Genomic DNA, 13,310 nt, shown 5'->3' with positions numbered 1-13,310 from the left:
ACACACACACACACACACACACACACACACACACACACACACACACTAACAGAGAAACAGATCTGTCAGCGAAAACAGCACAAGATGGCATGGAGGGACAGAAATAAAGCAGAAAATGGCAGGAAACGGAAGGTAAAGTTCAGCAATGACAAATGAAGAGTGCGCAAAAGAGAGACACACAACGAGCGGAAGGAAGCGTGACAGATACACAAACGGAGAGGACGTGTGAATAGGAGGCAGAAAAGAACAGAGTGAGAAAGCGAGCAAGAAAGGAGGTAGAAAAGTTCCATCGCTTCTGCGATGATGTGGGTGGAAGGCAGCGCGTGGGCAGATTCATGAGAGAGAAGAATGCAGAGGGAACTGGCTCATGACTCGCTCTCTCTCTCTTCCTCTGACTCTCCTCGCATCAGCTCATCCACGGAGATGCAGAATGAGCATGAGACTGTTCTCTTTTCATGTCTCCACATTCCTGCACACAGCCACAAACCACGGGTGGATAATGAGGGCTGCAGTCAGTGAACTCTGACTGTGTTTGAGTGAATGTGAGTGCGCGCGCGTGTGTGTGTGAGTCAATTACTGTCACGGAACAAGGAGTCATGTCAATCATGGAGAAGCAATCCCGCCCCTTACTTACAGTCCGTTTCATCATTGGTGGGAATGATGAGATACAAAGTTGGGTGGCGTCTGCGGAGATCTTGACATCTCACATAAACACACATCAGCTCCTCCGCTTTCTGCACTTGCACACGCAAAGCATTTGATGTTTCTGCAATGTCTCCACTGGTCGCCAAGGAAATAGGTCTTTCACTCACACGCCGCTCGGTCAGCCTACAGCACGTTGCCATGGCAACAGAGAACCTGTTGAAGGGGTTAACTGCACATAACCGGTGTTCGGTGGAAAGGTTTTCACGTGAGGATCTTTGCGGATTTGGACTGGTCCATCGCCAAAAATGTGTGTGTGTATTCGTTTTTGTCTGACATGGCGTGCTCTGATGCGTTGCTGCTTCTTCGTGTTTGCATGTTTGTTCGAGTGTGTATGTGTGAGAGAGAAAGAAGACGCTGACGATGGTTAGAGGGAGAGGAATAGAAGCAAAATCTCTGAACGCTATTGTCTCCATGGTTGCAGAAGTTTAATATATTTTTAAACAAAACCAATTCATGTGTGTGTCACACACTCTCTTCCGCTAAGCTCGTTGGAAATAACCAGAAAGGTTTCAAATGCTGAGAGTCACTGCAATTAGATCCATGACAGTCATTATGCAGCCCACTCCACACACACACACACACACGCACACACACACACACACACACGCACACGCACACACACACACACACACGCACACGCACACATCACTGCCTCTCTGTGTATGAAAATGAAGCTCAATACTGCTCAATAAGACAATCTTCATCTGTATAGCTGCATACTTATGATCACAAACTGTAACCCAGAAGAAGACTTGATGTGTGATGTCATTGCTCTAAAGTTAAAACACAGTGTTACAGAAGCCTGTCTGCATGTTCTGTCATGGAGCAGATCTACAAGTCCTAGTCGTATAATCCATTAATTCGAGAAAAAAAAATACCCACAAAAGGGAAAAACTTAATATGTTTCTATTTGATAGTAAAAAAAATGTCTGAAACACCACGACTCACTAATTAACATATATTTCCCTATATAACAGTTTCAAAATAAATACATTTACACATAACATTTGCAATGCTAGGGAAGACTAACTTTAAAGTTAAGCACTATGTCTGTCAATCCAAGCTGTTTGTCCGTCTTTTCCACTCAGTAAACTTCACAATGTTTAAACAAGCCCAGCAACCCGAGCAGTGAGTTGGCCGATGAAACCTGTAAACACACACTTTCAGCTCGCTTCCTTTGGTGGGCCAGAAGATAATGATTATAGCTGGTAAAGTTAACAAAGTTAAATATGTTTAAGACACCTAAACATACAACAAAATCGATAGAATTGTTTAAAAAAAAGGTTCCCCAACCAGAACTTTCAATTTATGACATGCATATATGTTCACATACTGTAGGTAAAAAAAAACTTCACCTTTTATTCTACAACAATGTATTACACCTACAATAACTTCAGCTTTGAAGTGAAAGATGAAGACACAAAAAGAATTTAGTCGTTTTGTCTAAAAAATAATTTGTGATCCGTTGTGAGGCTTCATCTTCAGCCGGACAGCATGTCCTAAATATACACTGGCATGTGTGAGTCCTGTGTGGTGGCTCTTTTTTAGTTGCAAGGGGGAAATGCTGTGCTGAAACATGCTGATACTGTGTTTTGCTGCTGAGAAATAACATTAGTCACACAAAGAAGTTTAGTGTTCCTCAGGGGTCAGCAAGCAGCACTTCTTCAGGACTGCTGCTGGCTTCTGCATGGTCCAATGATAACACAGCTTTAGAGCATCCATGGAGACAGGTAGCCCTTATAGTTGCTTTAATAACTTGATACAAAAGTTAATGATTGTGTTTCTCATTCAGGACAAGGCTTTAATGATGAGTGTCCAATTAATGTGCAAACTAACTTCATGTATTGTAATAGGTAACTTGTGGTACTTTTTAGTTACTATTAAAATGAGGAGGGGAAATAGATAACAGATTGCTAGAGCAAGCATAACTGTTATAGCGCTGTAAAAATTAGAGTGGCAGAAACATAATTGTTTCAACAACAATTCCAACATGAATTTTAGCTGAATGATGCTATTTTGAGATATATTATAAATTAAGTGATAATACATTTAAAGTTGTAGGATTTTTCAGACAGACTGAGACTGTTTGTGTGTGTGTGTGTGTGTGTGTGTGTGTGTGTGTGTGTGTGTGTGTGTGTGTGTGTGTGTGTGTGTGTTAAATGCCTCCCGTTTGCTATGTTAATGTGAATCAGTTCATTAGCGTTAGACAATCAGAGGATGCACATAGACTGCCAACATAGCACACAAGCTCCATTTGTGGTTCACTGAGTATTCGTGTTTTCTAGCCTCCTTCAGTGTTTCATAGGTTCCTTAGTGAAGAGCAAATTCAGCCTCTGGCACTTCTGTACAGTATATCTGACCGAACCATGCACACAACACAAAGTGTGGTGCTAATGTGGCTGATAGAGTTAATGAGCTTGAGAACAGACTGATGATGTCAGGGCATCCAGGCTGCAAATTATGCTGTAAAGAAAGAAAAGGTGCACAAAAGCAAGCAGGCGATATATAATAGGGGCTAAACAGAAGAACATGTAAAAGACAGAAATAGAGTCTGTGCAGCCGATATTGCTCCCAAGACGATAAACACCTGCAATGTAAAATCAGTACGTGCCGGTCTGAATGAGGTGGTGTTTAAAATGGCCACAACTTTCTCAAACCGTATTGGTGTGTCAAACGTTATGTACACTGCTCTTGTTTAAAATCAATAGAAAGATCTCAGGTGAACTAAAATTAGACGAATGACTCATTAGGAAAACCATCCAGAACAGATCAATAACTATCTTTTTATCACAATGCTTCACAAAAACAACCGTTTCAAGTAGGTGAGGCTCTGTGTGTTTGTGCTTCAACACAAGTACACAGAAAACATGCCTCTGGGCATCCTATTACACAATATGTCAAAAACACATCCTATGAAGCCAGTGTATTTTGTTTCCGTTGGTTGTCATCTAAACCTTCAGCAAGATTGATGTCACTTCTGTGTGGTCATGGTCATGACAACTAAAATTCAAAATTAGTGAAATAATACACCGGAAAACAGACTGAGGACATTGAATCGCAGTACAGACAAATGTCTAAGACATTTGTCTTAGACATTTTTTATGTCTTAGACATGTCTTAGACAAAGGTCTATAATCCAGATGTTACTTATACATGTCCGAATGGCCATATATGGTCAAGATTTTGACAGCAGTAAATACAGGAAGTACACAGACAATATCTAAATAAAAATGATGCCAATGTCTACAGATGGAATTTTCCTCCAATCAAAAACATACTGTCCACAGGATACAATATAGTCTTCAACACCCTTACACACACGGAGGAAAATACGCAGCAAAAAAGGTAAACCTGTTAAATATGTCAATGAAAATCAGACTGCCGTGTGATCCGTCTCCAATACAAGCTTGTCCTCTCTTTCAGGAGAAGGACAGAGACAAAGCTCTGACGGTGATGTGCCCTGACATCCCCAAAATATAACCTGTGCCTGTCTGTATGTGCACATCTGTGAGTGTGTGTGGAGGTACGGACGTGTGTCTTTGTGGTTTATTCATTTGATGGTGAATCACTAGGCTCTGGGGGTCCCGGCAGACTTCCCTTTGCCCTGCCAACTCCCACTGATCTTTGCCTCCGCTCTCTTTAAATCCCACACTTCCTGCACTCCACCTTTCTGCCGTCACAAGAAAACAAACTGAATACAAAAAACATCAACATTTGAGAAATTAGAAAACAAATACACAAAGCTTTAACATCCAATCAAAACCAAATTGGGAAGGATGTTAAGAACTGCAGAACCTAATGTTCTACTTTAGATACAACTGGTTTTGAGGGCTGAAGTAACAGCAGTAATGAGTGCCATGCCGTGTTTATGATGGATCCTCCATGCCAGCCATTCTGTAAACTGAATAAATCTGCAAAGAAAACATTTTCCCGCCTCTCAGTTACCCCCTTTGGAGCAGCCGTTTCGTAGCTTCGTCACAACCAACTGACTGCTCCATTCCGACATTGCGAGTGAAACAGGATGTTTTATCAGGCAGGGCCAGTGGGGACTTGTACTGTCTGCCCTCTGATCTGTGTTCCCATCATTTGCGCCAAGCTGCTAGACTAATGGGCATCTGGGCAGATATTAGATTGTTGCGCTCTACAGTTCCCTGCTAACTTAATGAGAAAACACTAGTTCCCCATACTCATCCTGACAGAAGAGGCATGGAGAAAAACAATGAGGTTGGGACAGGGAGATACAGGGGAGCATTAATTAGAGGTAAAAAAAAATAAAGTGAGAGGTAAATTACAATGTGTAAGGGGATGTGACAAAAAGGATCTGACACGGTCAACCGGAATTACTACACTATGACAAAGCAATGATGAACAAATACCACCCAAACCTAGTATCTCTCTGTCTGGTCTCAAATCTGACTCTCCTCTTCCAGCTAAGCCGGTCAGGTCTGATGAATAAACCAGTGCTATGACTCTAAGCCCGGGAGAGGGCCATGCATTACTGCTATGAAATGTTAAATGCCTTGTAGACGGAGCCTGGACTCTCAAAGCAGCAGCACCTGGAAGGGGAGGCGAGAGGAGGGGGAGCTGGCTGTGTTTGCTCTTCCTCTCCTCGGCACAAGTGTCAGCTGCGCTCCCCATCTTTTTAGCTACTGGTGTGGAATGGGGCCCTGCTTGCTGGGAGTTTGAGCAGCGTGGGCGAGCTGTGTGTGTGTGTGTGTGTGTGTGTGTGTGTGTGTGTGTGTGTGTGTGTGTGTGTGTGTGTGTGTGTGTGTGTGTGTGTGTGTGCGTGTGTGTGTGTTTGTGTGTGTACTACGGGCTCAGCTGCAAGAAAAGGGCACCTCCGGCTGGGTTCAGGTGCGTATACGATCTTTCAAACTCTTCCTCTGTCTTTATTTTTCACTTTTTGGTCTCTTTTGTTGTCCACTCTCTGTTGTGCTGTCTCTTTTTTCCTCTCTCTCTGGGATACTAAATGAATTAATGAAACTTTAGACAAAAGCTTGGTAGAAACAAACTCGCCTCCCTTCCTCCTGGTAACTGTCATGTTTAAGCACTGCAGGAGAGCTATTCTGCTGTCTTCAATACACACACACACACACACACACACACACACACACACACACACACACACACACACACACACATAGACACACGCACACACAGCAAATGTATTATTGCATTCCCATGCGAAAATACACACTTGAAAAGCAATCCCAGCTCATTAGAGCATTCCTCTCAGTTAGCCCTGCAGGTTAAAAACACGTAATATTAGCTTTGCTTCAAGCAGCCATGCTGGAGAGAGATAGGGGAGAAAACTTACACATTTCCATTATTCATGTTTTCATGGATGCTGCAATTTGCAAATCCAGCATATTGTGTGTCGAGAGAACATAAATTGTATGTACTTTAAACACACACATAGGTTGAGATGAAAGTGAAGGCAAAGAGAGACACTGACATTATGTGTATAAAATGCTTTATTTGACAGAACACTTAAAAGGAAAGCCCAATTGGACATCTGTGCTTTTAAAACGACAATAATTGAGTGTGATTGTGTACAAATGTGCATGGTGTTTAGGTGTGCATGCACACACACTCAAGTAAAGAAAAAGAACACAGAGAGTGGGAAAAATTCTGCAAAAAGACGAGGGCGAAACAGAAGAGATGCTATATTTACACTGAACTGCACGCAAGCACTGCTAGCCAGGCAGAAGAATGAGCTTTGAATCAGAGCTATAAATAAACTGTACCACTACTGTACTTGTGGCAGTTGTGAGCCAAATGAATAGGCTTGACCAGGCAAGACAAATAAGACTGTCAAGTGAGGAGGAGGAAGACCTTTGTTCTTACAGCTACAGATCCCCTGAGGGAGAGAACCCAGGGAATCTCCTTTCATGGTATGTTCGTGTAAAGAAAGTCCCTCTGATACCCCATGAAAAATAGAGTCATTTAACACACTGTGTGGATTTGAAAGGATGGAAGAGGTGCATGAACTTAAATCTACTCTGAGCTGTTCAGCCTGTGGGTGAAGTGATGGAACAGGAAGTTGTAATCAAAGACCCTCAATTGTAGTTCAAGGCACCAAAACTGAAACCCATGAGTTGCAGGTCATCATAACATCTGGCCCAACGATAAATCTGGAGCTGACTTTGCTATTCAGGATTAAAATAGAAGAGTTAGAACTTAGTTCATATAATGGCTTGAGACAGTTTCTTCAGAGACGCAATAAGAGAGAAAATAAAATACATATTTTGAATATATCACGTTCTACTGTCTGCCGTCACTACCAAATGCAGCAGCGCTAACAAAATTGCTGTTTACAACAATATGAGCAGAGTGATACTTTTCGCATTTATAATTAAGTCATATCTCAGCCATGTGAAAGATAGCTGTGAGTGAACGTGTTGGACATTGAGATCTCAACCAACTCAGGCTTGTCCATCATCACCAAAATCCGGTCTCTTAAGGTCTCACAGCCTCGTAGATTTTTCCTGACAATCAAGAAAGATTAAGCCTTTACTTCCTCGTGTTTTGTATCATTTTTTTATCTCCTCAATGCGTCTGCACAATCCCCTCCCCTCTTCATTCATCTAATCCACTCCACTTTGCTCCCTCCTCCCTGCCTGCCTTCTTGTCTCTATTCACGCTTTTCCGTCATCTCATCTCTTCAGCTATTCTCTCTCCGTCACTCTAAACCATAACCCTTAATCTCGCCAAGGGACAAATCAGCAGATTAGATGGAGAGTGACTCTCCTTCAGTCTTTGGTGAGCAGTTTAATGTTCCGTTCAGAGAAAGTTAGAAGCAGATTAAATCCAAGAAATCTCTTTTTCCCCTCCCTTTCCAATCCTGGCCAGGAGTTCAGACATGCAACAAGCCGCCACACATCTTCCTCAGTGCCTCCGAGCTGATTAAAATAACACAATCTTAAATATTTGGAGAGAGTGTGCATTTCCTCCATGAAAAACTATGTTTAACCCTTTTTTATTATTCAAATCAATTCTAATTATATGAAGATATAACTCCAGAATTTGGACTATTTGCTATAAGTGTACTATTATTCATAAAAACTGAACCTAGATTTGGGCCATTTATTCATCCTGTGTTATGATTTATTGCATCCTGAGGCATCCAAAGAAGGCTTTCAGTTTGGTGTGTGTGTGTGTGTGTGTGTGTGTGTGTGTGTGTGCGTGTGTGTGCGTGTGCGTGTGCATGTTTGTGTGTGTGTGTGCGTGTATTGGCACAAAACTGTTGTGTTAAATGTGGTCTGGGGTTTTAAATAAACATTAATATTAGATTTACAGCTTGCATTTATTCCTTAGTTTGAATTAAAAAGTGTTAATCGGGGTGCCATATCAATATTCATTGTAACATTAATTATGACACAACATTGCCACACACAGTTTAAATCTCCAACAGATAATAAATTATAAAGTAATAAAGTCGCGCACACTTAACCAAGATTCTGCATGCCAAGTTTGCCGGCCCCTTGCTTAAAAAAACAACATTTTTCATACACATTTAGCATTTATTGCTCAATAAATAATGCATGCAGTAGTTTACAGAAATTACTCGCAGTCCGCTTGTCACCCGATCCAAACTTATACTGACACACCTATTTATACCACCATCCCCTGGAGCTGTGAGTGACACATGTGAATAAAAGAAGCATTACCGTGAAGGCAATGATTGTGTGGATATGTTAATCAATAGTGCAACAACTTAAATGCATAGTGGAGCGAGAGAGAGACAAATATTTACAAAGCGACAGCAGAGAGAGTGGTGGCGGCCTGCCACCGGGATGAAAATGGCTGCTTCCACTCGAGGGGTTAATCAATCTGTTACACATTAATCAAGGGACATGACAGCACCAGGGTCCTTGGCTTAAACACAGGCGTCCTTGGGCGCATAATGATGATGCTTGACAGAATATTTCCTCCAGGTTGCCGTACGCTACACACAGCAGACGAAGAGGAAGCACTGATGGGGAGGAAGAAATGAAAGAGGGAACGAGGGATGTTGTAATACTAGTGTGGGGGTGTGGATTGCTGGTTGATTGAGGATCAAACAGCAGGTATGATGGATGATGGGAAAACGGTGGTCTCAAATAAATATGGACAGTGTGGCAAGTCGGCATGTTTATGGGTAAAACAGTACAGGCGTTCCTAAGGCAACCCTGTGCGTGTTTCTGTATACCACATTGTCACAGTCAACGCTACACTACATTGACTGGAGCATGAACACACACAAAGCCTTGTTTCCTCTGGAGAATACTAATTTAAAAAAAGACGTTTTCCTCTTTCTTCTTCCAGCATTTCCTCATCCTGTTGTGTCTCTCTACTGATCTCTTGCGCTACATTTATAATACACGTTTACATTTTTCTCACCTGAATCTGAAATGCAGAAATCATTCATTTGCATACTGAATGTATTCCCCTTTTTCTGTGACACTGAGCCTCGATGTTTCTGGTTTCCTTTGATCTTACTTGAGATGTCTCTTGATCTAAATTAGACTGGACATCATTTATAGGCTAACGCCTCTCAAAACAGCCCCACCAGTGGATTTCAAAGCCGGTGTTTCACTTTGATGACTTACATAAAAAAAGCTCTCCAAATATGTACTTGTATTTACAGTTTGCTTGAAATCAGTAATTCACACTTCATAATTGTTTTTGTTTTTTTAATAACTATATATTTCTTATTGTCAATACAACCCAATAAAGACCAAAACCAGCAACACATTAGTCTATCTTTCTATACTTACTGGTCACAGATATATAGGTTTATTTTTTTTGTAAAATCAATTTTCTGTTAAAAAAGATAGAATATCACCAGATTTATCCACAAAAAATCCCACTTGGCTGCTTTCATCTGCAAAATAATATTTACAAGGACTAAGATGTGGAGCTTTACCTGTCCTGTCAGTAACTACACGAGATGGGCCTTGGAGAGGGAAGTGACTGAACATTCAATGACCACTGGAACAGTTTCTGAATTCTCCTGCAGAGATGGGAAAACCAGAACCACCACCTTTGCAGTGCTGCATTCAACCCACCTTTTTGCGCGAAGGAAGATAATCCAGTTCCCCCAAAAGACACTAAAAGGACTCTGATATTTAAAAGATCTTACGGAAGCAAGATTCTCAAGCCTGTGTGATAAGACAAGCATCAGTTTAACACACATTTACTTATAGAGCTACTATCGTTGTTGTTTCTTTCTAGCCAAAGAGCTACCGCAGTGCTTCAAGCAACAGCTAGGTGGCCGTGCTTCGCTTGCAATTGGCTACAGCAGGTTCATCGGCGGGACCTCGATACCACGGTTCCACTCTCCGATCAAGGAATTGGAGACGCAACATCCAATTTGTATGAACATATACAGGCTATGGCTAAAAGACAAATCACACAAATACTAGCTAATACTGTACCGTCCGCTACAGTGAAGCATGTTTACGGCAGCATCTTGCTCTGTGGATGCTTTTTAGCAGCAGTGAGTCAGGACTTGGTCATGATTGAGTAAATAACTGCCAAACGGGTCCTTGACCTCAGACTGGGGATGATTCCCTTTCAGCCTAACAACAACTTACTGTACACAACCAAAACAAGGCAGGAGCGGCTTCATTCAGAACAGGAGGATTAACGCTCTTTTATTGTGGAGATGCCTGAAGCTCACAGTTCGATCCGACCGCTTGAGATAGTGTGCAGTGAAGAATTGTAAACCCAAAAGCCTAGATCCAGTTGTAACCTTAGTTATGTTAACGCAAACCTGAAATCACTACATAGATTTCATTTTGTAATTCCTTTAAATATATTTGCAGAAAAAAGTGAATAACGGGTGTGTCATTGTCACTACAGATTACACATACACAATACATATGTAGAGTACAAATGTATCTCTTGCAGTCTCTCTGTGGCACACGAAAACGGTGTGCTTACTACTCTGATTGTTTGTGGCAGATCTAACTCTCTGCATTATATTTCATCCCTTTGATAAAGCCCGGAGAGGGAGCGCCAGCTCTGCAGCCATCCTGCTCACCCAGCCCCCACACCCACAGTGGAACTGTGGGTGGTGTTTTCCTTGCCCGCCTGCCACTCGCCCACTACTGTGCCAAGTGCGAAATGTGACAGTAGCCCATGGCCTCCCAGCACTCCCCCCGCCTCAATCGTCTGCAGGCCTGTTTCCCCCGACTGTCTGAGAACACCCCGCAACAAGCTTGGCACACTTGTCATGTTCCTTCTCGCGCCCTCAGCCAGCATCCCCAAATGGAGGCACGCACACGCCACACACATGGAACACATATATGCGAATCGGTGCATTTCAACTCACATGAGGGCGCACACACAGATGCAGAAAACTGGGTCCATGAGGATAAAGCCATGTGCCTAAGAGAAGGGAAGGCTCGGTATGTACAGATCAAACCCTATTCACAGAGGCAGAGATGTTCACACACGCGCACACACACACACACACACACACACACACACACACACACACACACACACACACCTTTTCTCAGCACCGCTCTCGTGTCATTAAAAGGGGGTAAACATGCCAGGTTGTGTTTGTACTATTTGCATCCAGCCGGCGTCTGCTTGTGCTTCCCTTTCTTTTCTAAATGCTCTTTTCTCTTTACCTCCTTTCCTCTCTCCTGTGGTTTTATGCTTACTGCATCACCACATAGTTTTATTATTTCTGTGTATGCCCATAAAGAGCACGTCAGACTCATTTAAATGGAAGATTCTTTGCATGGCCACCAAAGTAAAAAAAAAAAAAAGAATAAATGTTTTTGAGGCACCTCCATTGAACACATGGATTATGATGTGTGAGATGGAATCTACGTGTAAATAAAATATTATTTCCTTGGTGAATTGAGTGGGATCTGAGCATTGAAGACGTTTGGTCTCCGGTGTCTAACCAACTGTGTTAATATTTCAATTACCCTCACAAATAAATGAATTAAATAGGTGCTAACATTGGCCTGCCTTTGTTGTGGAGGGAGGAAACTGTGACATGTGACAAGACACTTCTCCCTAAGCCTTCTTTTCTATTATGCTCAAACTGGTGAGCTGCAGTTCCTCTGTGATTTGGAAGATATGCAGTGTTTTTTTCATTTTGTATTATAAAGAAGAAGCTATGATCGTTGAAATATTTGTTCTTCACTGATTCTTTATTGCCTGAATCGCAGTACCAGGGGTCACATCTGAAGTTAGGCTTTCGGGGCAAACTGGGACTGAACACAGGTTTTATTTCATTTCAAACATTGATGCTCTTGAAGAAAGAATACTCACATAAGCTGGTTTGCTTTAACTATATGAAAGCACCTAAAGACATCTGCTAATGATAAAGTACTAGCTAATCAACACAAAGGAATACTGTATGTTAAAGAGCAGCACAATAATATTACTAATCCTGCCTGTATCAGTCTCCCCTCCAAGATTCCTCATTTTCCCTTTTCTTCTCTCGTATATTTATCTTCCTCGTAGTTCCATAAATTGTAGCTTACAATGCTTCTCCCATCTGTCACAGCATATTCGGTGTAGCATCGGAGACTAGAAGACCTTTCTGTTTCAGACGTCGTTGACATTTACATTTGCCCTCTATCAAAGAAAGCAGAATGGTCGTAACCCTGCGGTCCCCTTGCCATCGTTGTCACACATTCTGCCTTGAGATACAACCAAGCCGACACTGATTCCCCCATCTTTGCAACGTCACTGACGGCGTGAGTGAGGGGGCGAAACCAATTTTCAGACAAGATCATTTAATACAGCAACATTTAAAACAATGTTTTACCAACACTTATAAATTCCTCGTGGGCCTCAAATAGAAAATAATAAGAAAAGATGGAGAAGGCAGCCAAATAATTGTTTTCTTTAAGAGACACAGAACAGAGCAGAGAGGATGCTGCACACAATGAGCGGTACAAGGGCCTTTCCTGAAAATGGGATTCCAGTGAGCAGAAGAAGCTGGCATGAAGGCCTTCTAGAAATCAATAGAAGATCCCCTGTGTGTAAGAGCAAGTCAACAGAGCAGAGAGCAGCACCGAGTCGGGGCGTACAGATAATATTTATGTAGAGGGAGGCTGCCAACAACCGCCAGGGACCATGTTTAATTCTGATTCATACATCTTAAAAGCAGTGATCTGGTAAATATGAGGCATGTTCATTTATTCAATAAGAATACATCCAGCAACAGGTCAGCGCTGGAGATCCGTCTAGTATGCTACCTTAAATATTCATGTCAACATCCCCGGGATTGTGTGTCTTATTCTTTTTTAAGTTCAGAGGCTGTCTTCGAACACACACACACACACACACACTCACACACACTCATCACGTCTTCATACCTTCATACGTCAGGTTATGTGATCACAGCTCCGACATTACATGTGATAGATCACGTGCATCCATGTCATTAACTATGTTTACATTAATCCAGTCAACATCCACGATGGAAGTTTCAAGTTCATACAATTAACAGGATTGCCAACCTCTTGAATAAAGGCTCAGCGTGTGCACACCGCCAACTCTAATTTATGTCCTCTTTCCACACAATTTACATACATTAGAAGGCACTGCATCGCCAAAGGACCCTTTACACATTTGTCTGCCAAGGC

General features: G+C 42.1%; 1 protein-coding gene across 3 annotated transcripts in view; it reads right to left on the bottom strand.

The window, feature by feature from the left end:
- Positions 1 to 13,310, bottom strand: part of gabbr2 (gamma-aminobutyric acid (GABA) B receptor, 2) — a 150,770-nt gene that overhangs the window by 123,062 nt on the left and 14,398 nt on the right. Inside the window, exon 1 of one of the 3 annotated variants that reach the window (XM_068575081.1) lies at positions 635 to 1,047. The exons of the other annotated variants lie outside the window; for them this stretch is intronic. Within the exon in view, the coding sequence (XP_068431182.1) occupies positions 635 to 649 (15 nt within the window). The 5' untranslated portion in view covers positions 650 to 1,047. Of the gene's footprint in view, positions 1 to 634; positions 1,048 to 13,310 lie in introns of those variants that run through there. 3 annotated transcript variants of the gene reach the window in all.

Source organism: Clinocottus analis, unplaced genomic scaffold, assembly GCF_023055335.1.
Source record: "Clinocottus analis isolate CAN_PGR_092001 unplaced genomic scaffold, fCliAna1.0.p SCAF_14, whole genome shotgun sequence".
NCBI lineage: Eukaryota > Metazoa > Chordata > Actinopteri > Perciformes > Cottidae > Clinocottus > Clinocottus analis.
The sequence above is the reverse complement of the archived record's forward strand: the minus strand, read 5'-3'. Positions and strand labels throughout refer to the sequence as shown.